The sequence below is a fragment of the Phoca vitulina genome, unplaced genomic scaffold (genome assembly GCF_004348235.1).
Source record: "Phoca vitulina isolate PV1807 unplaced genomic scaffold, GSC_HSeal_1.0 scaffold59, whole genome shotgun sequence".
In the NCBI taxonomy this organism is placed as follows: domain Eukaryota; kingdom Metazoa; phylum Chordata; class Mammalia; order Carnivora; family Phocidae; genus Phoca; species Phoca vitulina.
In genome coordinates, this window is record NW_022589762.1 from 4,642,500 (window position 1) to 4,667,362 (window position 24,863).

General features: G+C 50.0%; 1 protein-coding gene across 1 annotated transcript in view; it reads right to left on the bottom strand.

Moving 5' to 3' along the window:
* Window positions 1-24,863, bottom strand: part of CRACR2A (calcium release activated channel regulator 2A) — a 129,102-nt gene that overhangs the window by 10,407 nt on the left and 93,832 nt on the right. The window contains exons 13-18 of the mRNA XM_032391062.1: window positions 22,527-22,845; window positions 18,703-18,835; window positions 13,384-13,465; window positions 13,160-13,274; window positions 5,222-5,323; window positions 2,731-2,807 (exon numbers count right to left, since the gene is read on the bottom strand). Coding sequence (XP_032246953.1) covers window positions 2,731-2,807; window positions 5,222-5,323; window positions 13,160-13,274; window positions 13,384-13,465; window positions 18,703-18,835; window positions 22,527-22,845 — 828 coding nt within the window. The remainder of the gene's footprint in view (window positions 1-2,730; window positions 2,808-5,221; window positions 5,324-13,159; window positions 13,275-13,383; window positions 13,466-18,702; window positions 18,836-22,526; window positions 22,846-24,863) is intronic.

Here is a 24,863-nt window from a genome sequence, read left to right on the forward strand (position 1 = left end):
GAAGAGCTATTTTGAGAAACATTGGAAAATGGCTTTTATGGAGCTATATATACCTTATTTATACTCCAGAAATGGTCGCTCTGTTTAGCAGCAGATGGGTTTTTTCCCCTCATTTTCTTTTCATCTCTTAGTCAAAGTTAAGCAGGAAGAAAGCCCACTCCCTAACCCCAGGCACACATTTATCACCCACAGTCGACCTTGGAGTCAGGGTCATGGGTGGGTGGTTGAGAGGAGTGGGTGTGGGTTTCTTGTAAGGCACGATCCAGAGACCCCAAGGGGACAAATACAGGAGGCATGGCGGCTGCTGAGAGGCGGGGTTCTGCAGCCTGGCAAGGAGCAGGACCCCTGGGGGTGGGGTGTGCAATAGAACATGAACGCCCTGGCTTGCTTTTCTCAACACCACGTGGGCATCTCAAGGTCCACAAAGCATATGCCAAGAGCATCCCATTGATATCTAGAGAATAGGAGCCAAAGGAAGACCCACCGCCCTGGCCCTGCCCCAGTGCTGTATCTTTGGCCTACAGGAAGCAGCAAGTCGGCCCTGCGCAGTTGCCATGGCAACCAGGGTGCTGCAGCTCCTAAGGGCAAGGGGAGCAGAAGGGAGGTGAAGGCACGTGGTGATTTTTTTCTGGAAAACCCATCTGTTTCTTTTCCCCACAAAACCAAGCTGGGGGAAAATGGGTACCTGGGGTCTAGAGAGAGAAGAGAAAGAAGACTCCAAAATGCTTCAAGAGCAGCTTTCCTGACTGGATGTGCCTCCTTTCCTGTTGGTGGAGGCAAGTTGCTGACAGAGACAAAGGGTTAGGCAGGCTGTGGTGGAAGCATCCAAGCAGGAGCCCATGTTCAGGATTCGGGGTAAGTCCTATGACCTCATGCCTGCATGGAGCAGGCCTAGGAGGACTCTTATCAGCTACAGCAAGATTTCTTTTTGGCAGGGCGGTCAACCTGTATTGTGTCCTCCCTCGCTGTATCTTCTTGTTTCTTGAGGATCCTGGGAGAGGAGAAGGTATAGTGTCAGCAGTGGAGAGCTGCTAGGTCCTTTGGTTATAGGCCATCTGGATGATAAGGATGGAACTCAGCCTCACCAGAGCATCAGTGTATTCAGTCTCCCCCAGGGAAGTACAGGTACGTAACCATAATTTGTAAAGACATTTAGTCAATATGGATCCTTCATGACACCTCTTCCAAGAAGCCTCCCCTGATTCTCCAGGTGGTGAAAGTATCCTTGACAGCATTCTGACCATTCCTCTGTTATAACTGGATTACCCCATGTCAGAATGAACTGCTTCCCTGGGTGGCTCCCTCAGGCGAGAAAGCTGCTTGAAGGCAGAAACTGTATATTTTGTCTCTCTGTCTCTGTAGCCTATCATAGTACCTGGCACACAGTAGAGACTCAAAAAATATACTTTTTGGTTATTAACTCTATAGAAGGTCTGTCCCATGTTGCCACAGTTCCAGATTAAGTGTAGGAGGTGAAGGATTAAAAATAGTGCTAAGTGTCTTATCCCTGCTTTATACCCTCAACGTGCTTTCACCTTTAGCATCTCTTTTGATATTTACAACAACCTGAGTCAACAGGGATGGTATGATTGATGTTCCTATGTTAGGGGCAAAGCTCAGAGAGGTAGACTGACTTGGCCTAGGAATCAGTGTCAGAGAAAAGCCTACAACTTTCCCCATATTCTTCCATAACTCCACAACCTCTCCAATGCATATATTGTTCTGGACAGATGGATAGGTGAGTGGATGGATGGATGGATGAATGGATGGAGAGATGGATGGATGAATGCATAGGTGGATGGTGGATGGGTGCGTGGATGAATTCATAGGTGGATGGGTGGAGGGATGGGTGGATGGGTGGATGGGTGGATGGATGGATGGATGGGTGGATGTATGGATGGATGGGTGGGTGGATGGATTCATAGGAGGATGGATGGATGGGGGATGGGGGATGGGTGGGTTGATACATTCATAGGTGGATAGGTGGATGGATGGATGGGTGGGTGGGTGGATGGATTCATAGGTGGATGGGTGGATGGATGGATGGATGGATGGGTAGGTGGATGGATGGATGGGTGGGTGGATGGATGTATTCATAAGTGGATGGGTGGATGGATGGATGGGTAGGTGGATGGATGGAATGAAATGAATGCCTATAAATAAGTGAATAAATGAGTGAATGTCCAAGTATTGAGAAAGGATCCTCTATGGTTTTGTTTTGTTTTTTTTTTTAGATTTTGGTATAGGCAAAGGCTTATGAAAACAGTCTTTTGGTGGAACTAACCCTTTGAGTACTGTCCCCTTGGTGCCTCTAGTTCCCCCCAAAGAGTCCCTCCATCTCCCTGGCTTATCCACCCCCTCCCCTGGAGCCCATATTATAACTGTTGTTGTTTCCAGCTGGCTGCCAACTAATCCCTGCTAAGATATTAGCCAGTGTTCAGGGACCTGTGATATGACCTTTCCCAGAAGCATTTGCATTTAAAAAGAAGATCCCTGGGAAAAAGGCAGCTTTTAAGATGCAGAAGAAGACTACAGTGGGGGTGAGAGGCAGGGAGGCTTTCTTTTTTGTCCTTATTGTATTTCAGAGGGCTGTCCCTGAATCCCACACAAAGGCCTAGGCCTCCAGCCCCTTTACCCAGAAGGCTCAGGCAGACAGAGGGAGTATGGTCTGCACAGAGGTGAATGCAGTGCTTCCCACTGGCCCCTGTCTGCTGTGATGTGCCTCTTTACCTGGCAAGATGGAGCAGGGACTCTTTGGTGTTGTGACCGGAATAGGCACTGCATTCGTAGAAGATCAGATTGTTCTCCTAGAATCATAAAACAGAGGGGACTGAAAGAGTACTGGGGGAGCTCAACGGAGCCATGGGAGGTGGGAGAACACCCTGTCTGCATCTACCCACATCCCTCACTTCCCCTCGCACACCCCTTTCATTCCTCTCCCCCTCCCCACTCTGTAGGAGGAGGTTGATTTTCCTCTCCTCGGGCTCCTTGTCTAAGGCAAGTTCTGTAACCGTCTCCCAGGTGAGCTATAACAATTGTAAAACACAAAACAGTATGCTGCCTTAGTGCTTTACACTTCCCCAAATTGCTCGCAGGTATGTACATGCTCGTTTCCTTTTCGCACCAGCCTACAATGCAGGCAAAGATACAAAGGCCGGGACGGGCCATGTTCTTCCCACTGCACAGGCAGGGAAACCAAGGGCCTGGTGCAAATGGTGGGTTTGTTCATTCAATGACTTATGGAGTTAATGGCGGGGATTTTCCCAGGACACTGGCATTCCTCGACCCTTGGGGCAGATGTCACGAAAGCACTCCAGTAGAAAACCTCCTTCACACCAGTTAATTAATATTCCAGCTGCCTAGGCCGCAGGACAACTGTCCATCACTTCAGTAGGCAGAGGCTGTGCTGCTCTTGGCCAAGGCTCATCACTATATCCATTTATCATTCCTGTTAATAGATTTCCTGCTTCCTCAGGACAGTGCTAATGGCAGGGAGGGCTGGAGGCTGATGCCCTGTGGGGATGCAGGCAGCTCAGCAAGGACACTTCTGCTGTGGTTTGCAGATCAGCAGACTCTACAAACACTGGCTCCCAGTTCCGCTTTCCTGATTCACACCCCAGGGGCCCCGCTCCATCCTCTGTCCTCTTCACCCAGCCCCCATCCACACTGCTGCTGGAGCCTGACGCTGGGTCAGTCTGTGGAAGAATAAAGGCTCCATGGTGGGGGGAGGGAGAGTAAATAGGATCTAGAATTAGAAGACATGATTCACCTTCCAGCTGGCTTCCTGACTCCACCCCTGAGGACCTGTGTGATAAATTGAATCAATCACAACTTCTCTGAACCTTGTTTTTGTTTGTTTGTTTGCTTTCAACGGACCAAAAAAAGACAAAAGGAAAAAATGGATGATAAAAATACAGGTCTGCAGTTCATTAATCAAAATCCTTGGATCCAGATGTACTTTGGAATCCAGAGACTTTGAGTTTCAGAGAAATAGCAGATGTATATACCGTATATTGTATTACCCTCCGTGGGTCTGGGATAGCACCCTATAATCAAACATACTAATATTTCTTTGGTGAAACATTTGAAAATTCATTCGAGCAAGGTAAACAAAGACCGTAAGTAGCTTCCCGTCAGTTCTGGTCAGATTTTTCTGCCAGATGAGTTAGGAGAAACCTTTCTGTTGGCAGAGCTCTTTCAAATTTCGGTATTGTGGATAAGGGAGGGCAGAGAGACAGCTACCTCATCACCCTTCTTCCTCCTTTTCTCTTTGACCCTTACCATCTGTGCCCATTTGCCCAGCCTTGGGGGCCATGAGTCCCTGTTTAGAGCAAGCACACTAAAAAGTATGGAATCCTGGGGCTGGAAAGCCCCTCCATCTTCCCAGAAATACAGTTCCCTGAAAACCACTCGATGGCAGGAGAAACAGCTGAGGAGAGAGCACTGTTTGCTTTCTGATTTCCATCAAGCCTCTTAGGTCCCCAGCTTGGGCAAGAGGGCCGATGTTTATTTTACTTTATTTATTTTTTATTTTTATTATTTTTTAAAGATTTTATTTATTTATTTGACAGAGAGAGAGGGAACACAAGCAGGGGGAGTGGGAGAGGGAGAAGCAGGCTTCCCGCGGAGCAGGGAGCCGATGCGGGGCTCGATCCCAGAACCCTGGGATCATGACCTGAGCCAAAGGCAGACGCTTAACGACTGAGCCACCGATGCTTATTTTAATGCTACGTTTTCAAGTGCGTGCCCTGAGTTTATCTCAAGTTCACAGCCTGGGGCTCAATCTTGATAGAAGGGATAAGCTCTCTAACAGAGCTGTTCGAAGAAGAGCAAGCTGCCTTACAGATAGCGAGTGTTTCATCCCTGGAGGTGATCAAGTGGAAACACAGCAGAGATTCCAGTATCAGATAGGGGATTTAAATAAGTAACCTCTTACTATCTAAGAACTTATCATTCTGAGCCCCAAGGAAGAGAGTTTGGGAAAACTCCCCATACTCTGGTCATCCCCAGCCAACTCTATCTTGTGATGTGTGGCTTTCTATAGAAAGTTCCATGTGCGCAGGAGTTGGGCCATTCCCATGACGCCAGGACACCCACCTTGCCCACTTGCTTGCTTCCCAGGGGGTTTCCAGAGAAAGCTCCCGCCAAGGCTCTTGGGCACAGGCCTGACTGCCTTCAGGGTCCCACCCTGTCCAGAGAGACGGAAACGTTTCCTCTTTACCTTGGCAAGCTGCTCTCCGAGGCCTCGTGGAACTTCCCGCTCTTTCTCGTTGTCAATTTTATTGCCCAGCAGAAGAACAGGGATGTGGTCTCCCACAGCTTCCTGCAGAACAGATAATCCCCCAACTGAGAGAAGCATCCATAAGGAAAGCCCAGAAGGGCAGGCTTAAAATGCTGGTGGGAAAGATACAATCTGGCTTGCGAATCCCCTGCTGCCACAACAGGCCAGGCGAGAATATAGTCATCCCAAAAGCTGAGAGGGAGCGTCACCTTCTCCAAGGGCCTCAGTTTACAAGGCTTCTGCAAGGTGCCTCGGGCCTGCCTCTGGGTGCCTCCCAGATTCGGCTGTGCAGTGACCCCTCCCTCCTTCCGCACTCATCCCTGCTGGATGGGACAAACAGGCTCCCCCAGGTGTGCTGTGGGTAACAGGATGAGGGGACAGTAGACGCCAGTGAACTATGTGTCCTTTTCCACGGCTGATAGCGTCCCTGAAAGCACTCCTAAGTGACCAGACTTAGTCTAAATGAACCAGAATGAAGCAAAGGAATTAATGCAGTGAGCTTTGGAGCAGTTCTAGGGGCTGCTTTGATTAGAAGTGGCATCTCCAGGGGCCTCATATGGGGCACATAAGCTCCCTGAGGGTTGGGTCCAATTCTGATTCATGGTTTTGGGTCCCCAGCGCCCAGTCTATGATTGTTGTATACGGAATTGGAGGTCACCACGCGGGGCAGTACAGATCCCTGTCATCAGGTGCACTGAGGCCTGTGTGGGGAAGAGCTCGGTGGCCACAGAAGCTCCACTTCTCAGCCGCAAGTAACAGGCGTATTCACGGGGTCAACTTTCTTTACTCCCCCGGTGACTGTGGCATATCAGCCAGGGGCCCACACCCCCGAGTCTCTGCACCCCGGGGTGTCCTCCCTTGCGAAATGTGTGTAGTTCACGTGCCTCTCAGGAGGGCAAACAAAGGGCCCACGGTGCGCAGCTATTAAGTGAGTAAATATGATAATATTCACATGTAAGCAGGTTGTTATTTTTACTTAGTGAGATATTTAATTAGGGGCTTTTAATAATAATTTGGTAACCAATAGTTATTCATTGTAGCTAAAATGTTTTACTAAATAGAGAGGGTTGGGGGATGATAGAAACCAACAATTGCTTACAGTTTTGCCAAGAGTTTAGCCACTGGATCTAACCACTTCAAATAAATGTCCCAAGTCCTTCCAATAGGTTCACATGTTTTCAGTTTGAATGCAATTGTATTTGAGATTAAGCCTCCATGGCTCCTTAATCTACACATTCATTTTTATTGCAGTTCCGTAGTGAAAAAAATTCTCATTTACTCGATGAGAACGTTAAGGCTCAGAGAATCCAAAAGAACATTCAATAACAAAGTCACCGAGTTATGAGGACCCTTTAGTATATGGGTCCACAGTTCTCCAACATTTTTCTCTAAATTCTGATTTCCAGTGAACTCTCTGCTATTTAGTGTCTTATTAACTAGAACTCTCTCAAAGTGGTATTTCCATTTATCCATGGTCAGATGGTAATTTATGTTGGTAATGATGGCTCAAAAGCACTCCATGATTTGGAATGTGTCTTCTGATCCATCAAAAGTAGATCAAATTATGTGCACTGTACTTGAGGTGCTAAGTGGATCGCACCCTATTCCAAGTATTTGCAAATGAGAAACGTCTTACGGCATAGAGACCATGCTGTGGCTTCCTCTTACCAGAGTGCTGGGTAATGGGAATAGCCCCATTTTCTGACTGTGTTGTGCCACAGAAACTTGTGCGAAGACTTTTTCACAGAAAAGGAAAAAAAGAGGAGGAAGCAGGGAAATGGGCCAAAAGGCTTGCTGTGTAGAGCACATGAAAGATATTTGTAGATTTATGTGTGAGGGATGACTAAGGCTTGTGGGATTTCTTGACATGGAAACTCTGACAATATGAGCATCAGACTTGAAATCCCCAGGCGGAATTTGAACCTGGATTCAGGTATGTTGGAATGGGTGATGGCTTCAGTCTCTTCGCCTGCAAAAGGGATGGTGGGTACCGAATGACCAAATAGGATCAGATAGGGAAGAGTCACAAGCCCAACATCTGAGCCCTGTGCACCACAAACAGCAGGGCTGCCTCTCTGAGGGAAAGTGGGGGGGGGGGGGAGAAGCAGTCTTCTTTTTTAAAGCAATTCCTGGATATAAAAATAAAACATCTTAGAAGGAACAGAAAAAAGCCCTCCCCACTCCCCCCTGCCCAACCTGAGCTGTGGCTTCTGTTCTTCGCATTGTTCCTCTCTTATGCAAATACTGTGGACAACTCCCTTCCCCTCTATGGGCCCTGGCCCGCCTCTGATAAAGAATTAGGCGCATCTCCAAAGATATGGCAAAACTAAGTGAGCACACACACAAGGCCAGAGAGTGTGCCATCCATCATGGGAGTCAGTCATCAGCACCCTGGCCCAACACCAGGCTCTAACACAGGGCCACGGGGAGGACTGGGGCTGGGGTAGTTGTCTCATGGCCCTCTCTGCCCAAACCTTACACCTTTCAGGTACCCAGCCTGTGTACTGCTTGGCACAAAGAGGCTCATCATGACCCACCAGATGAAGCAACGCTTCCTTTTAAAAGTCTAAAGCGCACCTCCTTTGGCAAACAAGTCTAAGGTCCCCCCCCGCCTCTGGTGACATTTCTATAGATGCTGGTAGAACTCTGTAGGCATGGCAGGTCAGAGGAAGGAGTCGAAGCTGTTTAGCCGGGCACATGACCTCTGTGTGTGTGGGACCCACTCCTTTTCACAGACTCTATTCTGTGAGCTATGAGATGGACCTACGCAGCTGGTTCCTATCCGCTGACACCCGGCCCAGAAGCCTCTCCATACCTCCAACCATTTTAGTTGCCGTTCTTTGAACTTGAGCTTGTTGGAAGACAGACGTGTTGAAATTCAAAAGATTACCCACCTCTGACTTTAAATAACATGAGCTGTCAACTTGGAGCAGAGGACTGGCATTCAGCTCAGAACGTGCAGCTGTTGGGTTTGGTTGGCTGTAGTGTGTGTGTGTGTGTGTGTGTGTGTGTGTGTGTGTGTTAATATCCATTTGCTGGGAGGCAAGAAAAAGCACTTAGCCAGGATAGTGCTGCTATTTCTCTGGAGCCAGAACAAAAAATTTCTCAGCACATTAAGGCATGTAGTTATGCTAAGAAAAAAATGACTGCAAAATTATATCTTGGGGGTTTCCATATTTATCCACCCCCTGGACTATGAGTCAAAACAAGATTTATTTGTGTAGTTCGTTTTAAACTGCCAGCACTTCAAGCTCAACTTGGAACATGGGGGAAAAAATCAAACTGCTATTTTTTGCTCTGTGCTGTGCATTGCCTCCAGCAACAAAGATCACAGAATGAGAATTAGCTAGTGGTCCACAAAGGGAGAGGAAAGTGCGCCGGGCCCCTCTGAGCTAACGAAGTGTTCTGCTTTGAGGCGGAAATGGGAAGGACTGAAAAAGAAATGAACACCTATTTTTCAGAAGCAGATTTCGCCCATGGACCATGTGATGTTCTTGTCACATAATGCATAATGCAGCATAACACAGTGGCTAGAACTAGACTCTAGTTCTGGCTGCGCGTCTGGCAAGCTGTGGGGACTTTTGGACAAGTCACTTCCTCTCTCTGGATCGCAGGACTTTTCATCTATAAAATAAGAGGCTGCATTAAATTAATCTCCAAGTTTTTTCCCAGTTCGGGTCGCTGCTCCTGTAGGTTTCATGACCCCGTCATTTTCCACTTCCTTGACTTACAGGCCTAACAATACGCGGCCCTCAGAGTGACAAAAGATTGAAGCAGGAAGTTCAACATGCCAGGACTGCAGACACTGGGGACCCACAAACTGGATTCGGGGAAAATACCAGCCCGTTCAGGCTTGTACCAAAGCCGATTTTCCCTAACTGATACAGGCCCCAAAGTCTCCAGATGTCCAGATTGTCCCATGGTCTAAACACGGGACCCTGAGAGCCCAACCAGTTTCTTCTCTAGATTAGACTGGTTAAACCAGTTCTACCCAGCAGAGATGAGAAGGAGGTATGGGAGGGCTGGGGAAACTGAGGTGGCAGGAATGGCTACCTGCTTTGATGTGCTATAAGGTACACAGGGAATGTAAAATGACAGGAGAATCAGCACAGAGTATGCTTGGGCCTCTCCTGCAGAAGGCCTGTGGGCAAGGTAGAGCTGCCTAGGGGTGGGGGGAATGAGGGAGGGTGGGGCAGGGGGCCAGCCATGGGGGCCGGGCTCTCCCAACTCATAAAGCTGCGCAGGTGTGTGTTAGGTCTCTTGTGCCAAAGGATTTTGGTTCCGTCGGGACTGGAAGGATCCTCTAGGGTCCGCTCATCTGTGCACACTCCTGCTCCACCCTGGACCCCCCCCCCCCCCCAGAGGATCAAATGCCATACGCCGTAAGAATGCGGGGGCCAGGAGGAACCCGTCAGAGATTCTGATCTACTCTGTCATCGGGTGACTGGCCAGTTTCGCGGCCAGGAAGTGCTGAGCTAGGATGGTAAGAACTTCCTTTTCACGGGACTCCATAGCGCCCCCCAGCCCCACCAAGCATCTACTCCCCCCCACACACAACCTCTTCCAAGAGTGAGTCTTTGCCACATATAATCTGGGGCAATTTAAGCCCTTTCTTCTTGCACTGCTTTTCAGGTTGCGGGAGGAAGGGGCGATGCCAACAGCTGGCCAGCATTCACTTAATAATAAGGCTTCAGAACGTGAAGCCTGTTATTAAAGCTCCCCTCCACCCTCCCTTCTCCGAGTGAGGCAGTTGGCAAAGTGCTTGGAGCTCCATGGAAAAATAAGGTGCTCCACAAATACAAAGTACTTATTATTTTCAGTTCCCTCTGATCAAATTAGGTGTCAGGTTTTAATCTGTCACCTGACACCTCTGATTGCTGGTTGCCAAGGCAGAATGACTTTAGTTTTTCAAGAATCTTGAGAATAATTGCATTCACGAACCCACTGTTCCACACCTTCGACACACTCCGCCATCTGACACTTGTTCACAGGTTCACACAACCGCTGCCCGCCCCCCGCCCCCCGCACTTGTCTGCAATCCCCCGGGGCCACTGGACTGGGTCCCCACACCGACTCCCCCAGAGCGCCTCGCCCGCGCCAGACAGGTGGGTCTGGCTGATTCTTGTGGAAGGAACACAGACATCTTTGAAAGTGATTCAGGGCCTTGCTTCTCAAAGTGTGGTCCCTGGCCTGGCCGCATTGGCCTCGCTGGAGAACTTGTTAGAAAATGCAGAACCTCGGGGCCTACCAAAGATTCTGAACCTGCTGAGTCAAATTCCGTATTTTAGCAAGGTTCCCCAGGAGATTCCTATGCATATTGAACTTTGAGAAGCACTTTTCAGGCTTGGAATCATGGCAACTGAGAATCAAAATCACTTGGGGAACTGTTGCTTTTTTCTTTTTCTTAATTGTATTTCCAGGCTCTGAATCATTCTATCTGGGGGAGAAGGCCTGGCATCTGTTTTGTTTGAAAGCACCACAGGTGAATCCTGATTATCCAGGTTTGGCAGCCCCATTTAGAGTTTACCTGTACCTTCTGCTGCTATTCTCAAGAAGGAACATTCAAACTCCAAATTATAGAGGAAAGCCCCACCCTCACCTGGAGAATTCTGAGTTAAGTGCATTTCCGTGTGGCTTCCCTGGGCCATCGATGCACTAGGGTTTCCCTGGGGACTCTTGCTGGGTACGTGCTGACAATGCTTTTCAGCCCATTTGGGCACACACCAGACATCCGGGGCTTGGCCCGGTTTTCCGGAGAATGACCGAACTCGTGTTTCCAGCTGCAACGGTGGCCCTTGGCTGTCTTTGCCTCACCGCCGCCACTGCCAAATTCAACCTGATATTCCGCCTCCCCAGCCAGATCCTGGGCTCTGGGTGCAAAACCGGGGCCTCAGAAGCGACAGCCCCTACTGAAGGCAGAGAGCACAGTTCTGCAAGTTTGCCTCCTCTGTCCATCCCTACTCATCCCAGACTACTCGAACTGCCTCCGCCTGCTCCTGTCTGTCTCAAGATGTCGATATCAGGGGACAACGACACGGGCACAGCTGGGAAGAGACTGGGTGGTGCAGATGGCATGGCCTCCATTTCTTCCTTTGAGAATGAGATGGCTGCTTTAGATCAGTGATTTTTCACAGGGAAGCCCTCCTGTCTAACAAAATTGTGCCTGGACTTCCAATAGAGAAAACTGAATGAAGCAGAGGTGGCGCTGAATGATCTGGGGGATGAGCCCTCCCCAGTGCCTGGGGGAAGTCCTCATGTCCCCAGGGTTCCCAGGAAGAAAGTTTGAGAACCACCAGATTAGATAATCCCTCATGTCTCTCCTGGTGCTTAATTTCTGTGAGGAAGATAAATCTGCCACACTATCAAAAAAAAAAAAAAAAATCATGTCATAAATTCCAAAGTTTAAACAGGAATTGCTTCCAGATTACCCATCCCATTTGCCTCCATTATTAGCTCGGCGTAGGGCCATTCACCACATGTCAAAACTTAACATTTTCTCTACTGTAAATTTCTCAAGCACGATCATTTCGAGAAATAATTTGTATGAAGCAAATTTCAGAGAAACCTTTGAATCTGGTTTCCACTCTTGTTCCTTCTTTTTTCCTGGAAATGAGAGGGATGTGGATTCACAGCAGAGAAAGGAGTGGCCCAGCCAATCTAAACTCTAAGAGAAACAGATTTTGGTGGGAGGAATCACAGATCTTAGGGCCAAAAGGATGAAGAAATGAACAACTCCAGGATTCTGCCTGCCCAACGATATGGTATCCATTCTCTCCTCCCACATCTGTTGAGCGCTAGTTCTGTGGGGCCCATGCCAAGCGCCTGTTACACAGTGTCAGTTCTCAGGAGACCCAGAGGCAGGGAGCTGGGTTCGCAGCTGTGTCCTTCACAGCAGTGTCACAGTGTGGTGAGTAGGTAAGGGCTATGCCAGGTCTTAGGGGCTTGAGCAGCAGGTTGAAAGTAAACTCCACGAGGACAGGAACCTTGTCTCTTATCTGCTGCTATGATTTCCAGAGCCTAGAACAGTGCCTGGCAGTGCTTTAGACAAATACATGAACAACACATGGATCCTGCAGGTGGAAGGAGGTGGGGCATCCTAGCTGATGGTTTTGTTAAAAGACTCCGCTGAATAAAGCAATAGCGTTTTTTAAAGCACCAAAAAAAAAAAAAAAAAAAGACTCCGCTGAGGCCCTGTCGAATAAATCCGTGCCTTGTCCGCCCTGACCTTGGCCTTGAGAAGGCTGCATCTGATGCAGATGGTCAGAAAGTACAAAGCACTTACACAGCAACTTATTGCAAGCATAAATCAAGAGAGTTGAGTCTTACAGTTAATCCAGAATTCAAAGAACAGGGCTGTTGCCTGTGGGTCCTGCCCAGGGTGACTTTGGGGTGAGCCGGGGGCGCTCACATTGTAGATCAACCTCCCCTCTTGTGAAGGGTTGTGACAGAGTCCCCAAGACACTGTGTGGAGCCGCTCCTGGGCTGGGCATAGCTGGGCCCACGGGAGCCAGAACAACACAGAGGGGCAAAAAGGAGGAAGAACATGGGTGGGACTCAGTTTAAACACCGGTTTCTCTCCATTCTGAGCCCTCCCCCAATCCCAGCCCATTCACTCGAGGCACTTATGGCGATTGTAATGACACAGTTATGGGTGTGATCTGTTTTTCAAGTCCCCACCTTCATGAGGGCAGGGACTGTGTCAGTCTCGTTCATCCCCAGTACCGAGGGCTGTGGCTTGGGTGAATGGCCGTATGGACGCCCAGAGAAGGCGGGCTCTGAATCAGGTTTTGGAAGAGCAGAGGGCCGGGCAGGAGACGGGCAGGGACAAGGGGGAGGCAGGAGTCAGCATCAGCGCTCCTAGAAAGGTCACCAGCTCACCTCCACGCTGCTCAGCCACTGCCGGACCGACAGGAACGACTGTCTGGCGGTGACATCGTACATGACGATGACACCATCGGCCTTCCTGAAGAACTGCTGAGTGATGCAGCGGTACCTGCCACCGAGGACCACACGTCAGGGGCTGCATGGACCCCGCAGCCCGCACCTGCAGCCCTCTCAGTGGCCGGTGGAGGAGGCAGGGTTTGGCCAGGGGTGCTCCTCACCTCTCCTGCCCCGCCGTGTCCCACAGCTGCAGCGCCACGGACGAGTCGTCCACGCGCACCATCTTCACCCGATAGTCGATGCCTGCAAGGTGGAATGAGCCTATCACTTCCGGATCAGAAAACGACCCCCAACATGTCCTGAAGCATGTGAGGCCAGGGGCAACAAGCCTCCCTGTGCAGGTTCCCCCTAGCCCCAGGGAGCCTGAGTTCTGGTCCTGTCTCTGCCACTTAGCCGCTGTGGGCTGTGGATCAAATCACTTAACCTCTCTGAACCGTAGGTTCCTCACTGTAATGTAATCCACACCCTCTTTAGGGATTCTATAATAAGGATCAAATGAGATCACATATGTAGAAACGATATACCAAGGCAACGATAATTGTTATTTTTCACCAATTTACTCCCTCATTGCAAAAATGGAGGAGGAGACAGTCCTCCTATTTCTTTCTCCCCCTACTCCCTAAAATTCTTTTCAAAGTTCCCCTAACAAAATTCAAATATCCCCAGGGGGTGGGGTGGGGGATTGATCATACTTTCAGACTTCCATCTGCCAATGCAAAGGATGTGGAGACATGGGGGAGGGGTGGCGGGTAGAGGGAGGGTCAGAAGAGAAGAGAAGGGGTAAGGGAGGGAGTCAAAAGCAGCATTCACCCTTGAGATGGGCTTAGAGCTCCTAATCCTAGCCCCTGGGCCAGTCAAAATCATCTCTATGCGGCCTCGACCCCACCCAGAGTCTTGGTCCAGAGGGACAAGAACTGTACCCCACAGTGGCCCTCGGAGAAAAGGACCTCAATGCAGTTTCTCTGAGAACATATTCCTCTTTCCTACATCGTGTAAGAATGTTCACAAATGTTTAACACTTTTCAAAAAGTCCTTCCCCCTCATGGTATCTGATCTGGGAACTAGAGGGCATCCCCTGCCACCTTCAAAAAGGCCCAGGGCGAAGGAACTGGGACATCCTATGTGACTGCCATGGAAGGCTCAGTAAGGGACAGCAACAGAAGCTTGGCCAGAGAGAGACAAAAGAGACGACAGAGAGGCAGTAAATCGGAAAGGTCATCCCAGCCACGGTCTCCAGGCAAGGCCCTAGTGCCCTAGGGGCCCAGGAGTGGCAGGAAGGCGGCAGAGTCCTCCACTCCTAGAATGTCAGACCAGCAGGGGCTCTAGAAGTCCTCTGCTTCACAGGTGAGGCCAAGAGGGGAGTGCATTGGTGCATCTGGAAGAGCAAAAGAGCGATTTGTCCAGTTGGTAGAATGCTTGATATTTCTAGGTTTCCTGTGCCATCTCTCTACCGTCACAGCGCTCCTGTGACATCCACGTGAGGGTTGTTATCTGCACACCTACACGGGCACACACGTGCACGCACATCCATACACACACGCGCACATGCACACACGCACACACATGCACACACACGCATGCCCAGTGACGGGGTGTCTTGCCCACGCTGGGCAGCGAGTTGCAAGCCCAGCCCTGAGGCTCATTCTTTCTGCAGCAGCGCCCTGTACACAGGGACACCTGGCAGCCTCATTTCGCCCAGGAAGCTCAGGGCTCAGTGCTCCCAGCAAAACGGATTATGACTGGCTGGGCTGAATCTGGGAGTGAGTTTTCTTCTTAGCGAAAAGTGCAAGGGCTTCCCCAGTCTCTGCTCTGGGGGACTGAAGGAGCTGCCTGCTTTGTGATAACAACTCAGCAGAAAGCCGACCATGGTCGACACACCTTCAGGGCCTGATCTGAAAGCAGGCTGAGGGTCCAAAGCCCCTGAGGACAGAGCCCTCTCCTGAGTGGAAAGGCAAGCAGGCGGAGGGGCAGGTGGTGCTGCTTGGGGCGGCTGGGTCTTGGCTACGGTCATGGTCCTGCTCTCATTGCCTAAGTACTTGCTGGAGGACAGGGAGCTTGTCTTGCAGGGGGCAGGAGTACTGGCAAAATGGGTTCTGTGCCGTGGTGAGCTTGCTGAGAGTCTCAGCTGGGTACACGATGTACTCATCTCTGCAAACCTCAGACAGAGAGGCCCAGGAAACTGAGAAGCCCGCGGGGAGAGCCTGGGGGCGGTGGCAGGAGACACAAGGAGTCCGAATCCAACAGAGCAGGCAACACACAATGACGTGGGACCAGAGAGCCTGGAATAAACTGGTTTCTAAGACCACAGACGGTTCTAACATTTCAGGAGCTGGGCAACCCATGCTATGTCCAGTCTCAGTTCTGCCTCTGACCAGCTATGCGATCTTGATGATATTACGTCATTTTGGGGTGTCTTCACTCCTCACCTGCAAATGAGGGGTGATGGACGGTGTAGAGGGATAGGTCAGATGTTCATAATCTGGAAGTTCAGCTGTAGCATTCAATAAACACATGGCAGTGACCTCCAACTTGCAACCTAACTGATTCCTGAATGACAGCTGGACGTCAGGGGTCCCCGGCACTGAGAATTGGGTCGTGTCTTGTTAGGGGATGGTGTGGGATACAGCTGGGCTGATGGACTCCAGGAAAGGTGATGTTCACTTCTGGACAAGACAGGCTCAAGATATCATTTAGAGTAGGGGGGATTTGGGAGGGGGAGGGCCTGAAAGTTGTCGTAGAGAAAAACTCTAGGGATTTCTCTGTAGAGATGCGGAGTGGGATAGAAAGCAGACTGGAGGCCAAAAAGGGCGGAGTGCATTCTGTTGGGAAAAAACTTCTGGAAGAAACACCTTGGGCGGTGGCCTGTGACTTACAGCAGGGGTATGTGAACCAATGTGGGGCAGTGGAAGGAGCATAGGCCTCGGAGTCCCGGTTTCCAGGGAGCTTTAGCTTCTATTAATCAGTCTTGTCATGTACAAAATGAGCTCCGACGTTCTACAGAAACCATCATTTGACATCTCCAGGACACCCACGGGGCTCAAGCCCTTGCCTTTGAAGGAGTCAGCTGGTCCTAAGGAGGGGTGGGCAGGGCCCCCAAGTCACGCTGTTGTATTATAGCATTTACATTGTGCACAAGCCAAGAGTCCAGGATGGATCATATCCATATGAGGGAGTGGGAGACCTGAAGTCCCCTTTGGTGGCGGTGGTACGATTTAGGGAACCGCCGAGTCTCTGTTAGGGCTGTGGTGCTGCCAGTGGTTTTGCTGCCCTTAGCAGGTGGCGGGTGGCCCGAGCCCCAGGCTAGGGTTGGACTGCTCTGGCCCTAGAGCAGGATTCGGTGGCTCTTCTGTCTCTTTAAAGGGAGCAGCTTTCTGGTGGCTGGTGTGACATCTGTTACTGACATGTGTACCAGAACAACGCACGTTGTGTGGCAGGGAGACTAATTTCAGCTGCTGTTCCAGCATGTTCTGCGCAGTATGATGAAGGGCATTCCTGATTTGGAATCTTTGATATTTTTCCCTTCCTAAATTGTAGGTGTTTCCATAATTGGTCTCCTGGGAAGTGCAAATTAGTCTGATTTTTCCTTTTTCAGAGGCTTCCAGCTCAGGGGCACAAAAGTTGGAAATGTAAACGGCCCCTGATTCCCTGATTTCATTGACAGGGATGTCATTGACACACTGTGCACCTTGCTCAGAGGGATGCCTCTGAGGGCCGAGGGCCTGGCATGCACCCCCGTCTCCCACGAACCTGTGATGAAGCCCTGACTTGTGGGGGCCTACCCCACGGAACGCCCCTGGGAAGGTGAGTCCTCTTCCTGCAGCCATTTCTTCCTGCAGGACACTGGGCTCACACAAGGCCAGCGAGGCCAGGCTTCTCCAGGCTTGGGTCACAAGCTCTGCCCTTCTTCCTGTCAGGGACCTGATTCTTCATCTGGGGATGCTCTCAGTCTTTGGGTGGAATGAGACAGAAGGGAGGGGACAGGAGAATGTTCCAGATGATAACAGCATAGGAAAAGACCCAATAGTAAGAACGGGATGCCTGAAGCATGTGGGAAGAGACCCATCTGCAGGAGCAAATTTGGAAGGAAGGGGAAGAATACGGAACCTCCCCAGGCAGGGTTCTGGAGCAGGGAAAGTTTGTCTTATAGAGCCAGCTTGTCAGATAGCTGAAGGTCAAAAATGGTCTGGACAGAGAACCAGGCTTGGAAGCCATCTTGGGTGACCTGGTTCAAATCCTCCAGGAGGAGAAACTTGAAGCCCCAGGGGGAACATGTCCTCCTAAGGTCACGCAGCTGATCAGTGGCAGAGCTGAGATGAAGATCTAGGACTCCTGATGTCCCTCTGAACCTCAGCAGCCTCCCCTGCCTATACCAACCCGTGCTCACCTCTTAGGGTGGGCAAGTGTCCTCACCCCTTGCTGGGTGCTGAGCACACACAACTCAGTATGTGGAATGGTATAGAAGGGGCACGTGAGGGGCCAATATCAGCACTAAACCAGCTGAGGGAATGTGGATAAGCCTCTTAACCTCTCTGGGCCTCGGTTTCCTGATCTGTGTATTGGGCTGGTAACAGTACTTTTCCCTAGGGTTGTGCAAAGATAGATTGAAATGATGAATACAAAAGCCCATGGTAAATATGCAGATCACATCAATATATTTTCAAATACAGCTGCCTTATCACTACGGCTGAATGGTACATAGCAGTCTCTCAGGGGATTTATTTTTTGCTTGAGTGATTCAAGCAAAAGGTAGAAGCTAAAAGGTTAATATGCCCTTGGGTCTTGCCACATCTTCCAATGCAATGAGCAACTTTGGGTGAAGGGAACAAAGGCCTCTCTCTGAATAAAATATTACTCAAGTGTGGGAACACATTAAGCCATGATCATCCATTAATAGCTGAGCCTAATGAGCTTCCACGATGAAATCCAGCTGTCCCCCAGCAGGCCTGGGATGCAGAACGGGTAAGATGTGATGGTAAAAGGAGTCACCCAGAGCGCTGTCCTCCACCGCACCCTCTACACACACACACACACACACACGCACACGCACACGCACATGCATGCACGCGCACACACACGGGGAGGGGCAGGGCAGGAAGCTGCTGGCCCGTGGGGGAGGCAGGGGTTGCAGTGTTGGGGTGCACACCTCAGGAGGAGCCTGAAGACTCAGGGCCCTGCTGAAAATGGAGAAAAAACAATAAAAAAGAGACGGGCTCAGAGGGAAACATGGGGCCCAAAGCCCACCTTTGTCAGCTGCAGCTCCCCTCAGGCTGGACAAAGGAAGCGTTCAGTGGAACGAGCTTCGTGGCTGGCACTGTGCAGGAGGGGGACTTGACCTTGCTCCTTTGGCCTCACTGGGGAATAAACGGGCAGGGCCCCCTACCAGCCAGGCCCCACGGCCACTCCCACTGGGCCCCCAGTCCCTTACTGGGCCCACTTCTCACTCCCTCCCCTCCCCAGAGAGGGGGCCCCCGAGAACTCACCCACAGTGGCTGCCAAGCCGGGGGCAAACCGCTCCTCACAGAACCTCCTCAGGAAGGAAGTCTTCCCCACGGCGGAGTTGCCCACTAGCACGATTTTGAAGAGCCGGTCTGGGCTGGAGGGAGGGGCTTCCTCCTGTGGACGGCAGACAGACTGGCATGGCCACTGGCCCCTCCTCCTGCTACAACCTGTCCCTCGACCAGTCCCTACAGGGTCCAGGCCAAGGTGGGGACCTGGCCTCCAGACCAGCACAAGGGGGGCCACTCCAGTCCAGGATGCAAGTAGCTTTGGGCTCTGGGCATAAGGGCTCCTTCTAGCATCAGCAGGAGGGAAGAGAGACACTCATTCAACCATTTGTTGTCTGCCTACTGTGCTGTGAACCGTGGGCAGAAGACACAGGGTCGAGGAGGCAGACCCGGCTGGCCGAGGACGGAAGAGGCAGCCGTATAAACAAATAATTACAACACATGCTTCCAGGTGCTCCGGGAGCATGGACGGGGAGTCCAGGGTCCACAGGGGAGGACACCGTGAGCCGGGGCTTAAAGAGGAGGCAGAGATTCTCTGTCCGGGGGAAGGACGGGTGGGATGTTTGCAGGGGCAAGGAGAGACAGAAGAAGGCATAGGTGTATCACAGGGGCAGAGAAGGCCCAGGGTGGGCGAGGGGGCCTTTATGTCTGCCCTAGCACTGAAAGCCTGGACTGAATGGAGGACGCTCTTACTTGCCTCCCTGCACAGTGCTCATCTTTCCGTCTCATCAGCTTCCGGTTAGGACCCCATCTGCCTGGGAAACGGGCTCCACTCAGTAGGTTGGGAAATCGGCCAGGCCAGACCACTGGGCAGAGCTTTCCAGAGTCAACCACCCGTGCGCTCCTTCTTCTTGGCCCAGCAGCCGGCATGGACTGGGAGCAGGTCTGCCCCTGAGTTAGTCTGGGACCCTAAAGCCCAGTGGGGGATGAACATGCTCAAGGACAGCCGGGGCAGCCGAGTAAGGAGCTGCCTTTGGGCACAAAGTCCTCTCGGCTGCATGATCATTCCTTCCCACGAGCTGCTTGTTTGCTCGGCTAAATCCTGCCTTCAGGCTCAGCCCAGCCCTGCCTGGCCAAACAAGGAAGCTCTTTTGAATCTATTTAGAAGCGGATTTGGGGGAATTAGCTCCTCTCACTGAGCAAATACTATAATGGAGTGGCAGCAGATATTAGCAGTACTTGAGTCTCAGAGAAAAGCCATCAACAGCCTTTTGGGGAGAAATCAATTCCATGCAGTACTTAGGAGGGAATTCAAGGTCAATTACAGGAGTTTAGACTAAACTTAAAAAACCCGTACTCATAAACTATGCCCTCTGCCCCATTTTCTTTATTTTTATAATGCATAAGGGCATTGACTGCTGGTCCCTGCTCAGCCTCTGCCTCCAGCTGTCATTTGTTTGCGACTAAAGCTCAGTGCAGCAATCCGTGTATCCCTAGGCATGTCTCCAGGTGGGCAATGAGAAGCCCAGAGCAGGAGAAGACGGGTCTGGCTGCTGAGGCAGTCCTGGCCCTGTTCTAGGAAGAGCAGGGGTTTTTTTGCAGGCCAAAGATCAACACACTGGTTGTCCAGCTCTGGGCAGGCCCCACCTCACAGGCGCAGCAAACCCCGACTCATGTTCACTCATATAACCTGTGTTCCCTCTGGGGGACAATCCGCAGTGTGTCAGCCAGATTGGGGGGAGGGGGCTGGAGTAAGATCTGTTCTCATTCTCTGTCCTGCCACTTTTTTTTTTTTAATTAAGCTTTAAAAAAATAAAAGTAATACATGCTAATTTTTAAAATTAGGAAAAACAGAAAAGTAGAGAAGAAAATAATAATTATTCATAATCTACCTTGCCAACCAGAAGTGGTCACTATTCATATTTTGCTGCATGTCTTCTAGGCTTTTTTCTATGTAGATGAATGAATACATGTTTTATTTAAAGAGATCTGGAATATTATATACAATTTTATTCTTTCTCATATATTATTAAATTATAAATATTTCTCCAAGTCACTAAAGTTTCTTGAAAATGTGATTTTTTTTAGATTTTATTTCTTTATTAGAGAGAGCGTGCCTGCACACACGCAAGCACGATGGGGGGAGGGGCAGAGGGAGAGGAACAAGCCGACCACCTGCTGAGCATGGAGCTGGACATGGGGCTCAATCCCAGGACCATGGGATCATGACCTGAGCTGAAAGCAGAAGCTCAACTGACTGAGCCACCCAGGCGCCCCTTGAAAATGTGATTTTTAATAGTGCTATAATATTCTACTGAATGTTTTCAAGTGTTTGCTAATATACATAATCATTTTTGAGTTAAATCTTTGTCTGAACTTGGTTATTAGGAAGGATTGCTAGGAGTAGAAGTGCTGGTTCAAAGGATGTGGAATTTCTAAATTCTTGATTCTTGTTATCAGACTACTTTCCAGAAAGGCCGTACGGATTGATGCCTCAGCAGCCTTGCGTAGGAGGGCCTGCCTCACAGCACTCTTCCAAAGGGCAGACCCTCTGGTAAAGCTTCCCCGTGATTCTCCGAGAGCACACTTCCTGTCTGCAGCAGCTTCTGTCCCAGGCTACTTGGTAGCACACGTGGTAGAGTTAGCACCCACATGAGAGCACACGGCGAGCAGGCCGGGCTCAAGTCCCTGGGGGGCCAGACCAGGTCTAGCCCCTCCGGGCCTCTACTTCCCCATCTGCCACAGGGGAGAAGACTGCTGATGCACCCCATCAGCTCACATGGCCCAGCACACCTGGATGCTTCATTCCTCCCTTTACCCCATCTCCTACTGACCTCTTGACACTTTTACATTTGGGAGCAGAGCATAGGTATTTAAAACCCCAGTGTGCCCCCTGCCCACAGGTGCAGGTCTGTGCTGAAGGGGGTGTGGAAGGGCATGGAGGAGGGAGGGGTCGCTATCCACCACTGGTGCCATCCAGCTCTCACTCGCCTGCTGGCCCAAGGCCCTTCAGAGAAGGGATATGAGGCATCTTAATCCAGGCCCAGGAATGACAACCAATGCCAAGGAGTCCCTGCAGTGGTCGGAAAGTTTTCCTGGCACACATGCTAATACGGCCGTTTGGAAATGCTCAAGTGGCAAGGGCTCAGTCCTACAGGGCCGCCCCAGTGTATAGGGAGGAGTCTCTTTCACACTGTCATGGGCATTTCTGTAGCCTTTCAGAAGGTCCAGTGGGAGGTGAAGGGCTGGAGGAGTCTATTTCTGGGCGTGGGTCACAAACAAGGTGAGGAACATCATCACCACGGACCAGAGGAAGATGGTTACTATGGCCTCCTTTTCCTGCAGCATTGAGCAGGAAGCCCTGGTTGGGAGTGCAGGAGGGGTGAGGGAGAGGAGAAGCACCCTGAAGGGAGGACTAGGCAGGGCATTTGGGAATAAAGGGATGATTAGCCGATTGGGATGATTACACAAACTTTACAAAGCAATGATTGGCCTTGCTGAGAACAGTTACAAAATATAAGAGAAGATGTGCAATTTTAAAAGTATGTGATAGCTTATGCTAAAAGCCAAACAAGATGTCTGTCTAAAGTAGCCACTTTTTAAATGCTTTTGAATCTGAATCAGAAAAGAGAACATAGGGGCAAACCACAGAAGTTATAAAGAGAATTTTCCAGGACCCCTGAGCCTCCCTAGTGACACTCAGTTCAAAAGGGCAAGCTGGTATCTGAAGGACACAAATAGGGTGATTCATGAGACCAGCCACATCTGACTTCCTGAGCTGCCTTTGGGGCTCTTGGGTTCAAATGCAACGGACAGGTATAAAAGTGACATCTACAAACCAACATAGAATGTGTCCTTACCTTAGACAAGTCTTCTTTTCCAACAGGCTGTCCTCGGGGAGATGCAGGCATGGGTTCCAAGGGTCTGGCCTGCTGGCTTTGTCCTTCCACCCTCTGCTGGGCAACCTCCTCCTCTTCTGGGCATTTGCTCAATGGCTGCTCAAAGCTGCCATCCAGGAGCTGGGGCAGGGGGTCTTCTTCAATGGAGATGATTCTGCGGAGTACCCGGGGGAGTGGACCTTCAGCCCCTGGCTCCTCTTCTGGAAGGGGATATCCACTCAGGCCTAGGGAGCTTCTCCTCCTTGGGAGGACAAACACATCTTCTTCCTCCTCTGACTGGCTATTTTGGGGTAGGGAAGAAAAAGAGATGGGGAGAATATCATACAATATATTAATATGGAAACTGGAGAGATGCCTGATAGCTCTGTGACAAACAACTAACTGAAGAGCATCACAGCTTGGGGGCAGAGAGCTCCAAGAAAGGAAAAACAAAAAACAAAAAACAGACCCTGCATTCTCTAGCTCAGTCACCCAACACACTTCTGTAAGTGCTTAATTAATATGAAGGTGATAAGGTGGTGGTGATGATAATGATGAAGGTGGTGGTGATGATGATGGAGGTGGTGCTGATGAAGATGAAGGTGGTGGTGATGATGATGGAGGTGGTGATGTTGATAATGGAGATGGTGATGATGTTGATAATGGAGATGGTGGTGATGATGATGGAGGTGGTGATGATGTTGGAGGTGGTGGTGGTGATGATGACGGAGGTGGTGATGTTGATAATGGAGATGGTGGTGATGATGATGGAGGTGGTAGTGATGATGATGATGGAGGTGGTATGATGATGATGATGGAGGTGGTGATGATGATGATGGAGGTGGTGTGATGATGATGATGGAGGTGGTGTGATGATGATGGAGGTGGTGGTGATGATGAAGGTGGTGTGATGATGATGATGGAGGTGGTGTGATGATGATGATGGAGGTGGTGTGATGATGATGATGGTGGTGGTGTGATGATGATGAAGGTGGTGTGATGATGATGATGGAGGTGGTGTGATGATGATGAAGGTGGTGTGATGATGATGGTGATGATGAAGATGAGGAAGATGGTGGTGATGATTACCACCAGGTATTTAGCTAACGACACAGTCATGCACAGATGGATACAGCCCCTCCTCATGGCATGCTCAGCTTAGTTGGGGGGCTGAAGCAGTAATGGCACAACTAAATACACTTCAACAAGCTATGAGAAATGCCAAAAAGGAAGAATAAAGGATGTGAAGAAAGGAGCATAAAAGATCTGGAAATAAAGCATCTTCAATTAACAATCAGGTAGCCTTGGCTGTGGTCACAATACCAGCCCCTTACTGACTGTGCCACTAGGGAAAACACTTCAACTCTTCCAGCCTTCAATTTCCTCACCATACAATGTGTCCTGCCTACCTCCCTAATAAGACAAAGCATAAAAACAGATGCGTTCACAAAACAGCCCTCAGCAAAGTGAGTGAGGGGGGACTGCTGCTCTGGGAGGAGCCCCACCACTGGCTCAGAAGCAGCTGCCCATTTGTGGATGGGCTTGGGGTTGCAAGGAAGCCAGGCAGGGCACCTCTACCTGCCTTTCTTACCTTTCTCTTTCTCTTTCAATGTCCCTGCCAGTCAGCGTCAGGAGTAAGTGGCCTCAGAGGCCTATGTGTATATTTGCTTCCAGAAGCATCTGAGCATCAAGAACAAGGAAAAGCAGAAGGAGGTGGAGGGAACTGGGCAACCAGACGTGAGCCAATGTATTCTCAGAAGGTTTTCGAGCAAAGACCTCATAGACCCTTCCTGGCACATGAGTTCAGGTCTCTGAGAATAATTAAAGCCGAGAAGGGTTTTAAATGGAAGTCTGACAGGGAGAACCTTGAGTCCCAAACTGAAACACACATGCACACACACATGCAAGGATTAGAAAGGAGAATGGAATGCAAATTAGGTGAGGAGGTGACAGGGCCAAAGGAGAAAGAAGGTAGGCGAAGGTCACAGAATATGCAGAACAGTGAAGCTCCCTTCATTGTGCCCCCGGGCTTATACTATTTATTCTTCCTAAGGACCAATAATAGGAAGGGAAAGGAAAAAAAAACTGCATGTATTATTGTTCTGAAGTTAGGTGCAACTCCGAAAGATAAATTAAGATAGAGTGCTCACAAAAATGGTGACTTAATTTGGGTCCCTTGATACAAAATAAAGAATTCTGTAGCAATTCAGGGACCTTCCCACTTATTTATAAAATCATAGTTTTGAATAGAAGCTGACTGTCTTCCTTCCAACAAATTTCTTCTACAGTCTAACAAGCCTACGGACTGCTTACCCACTT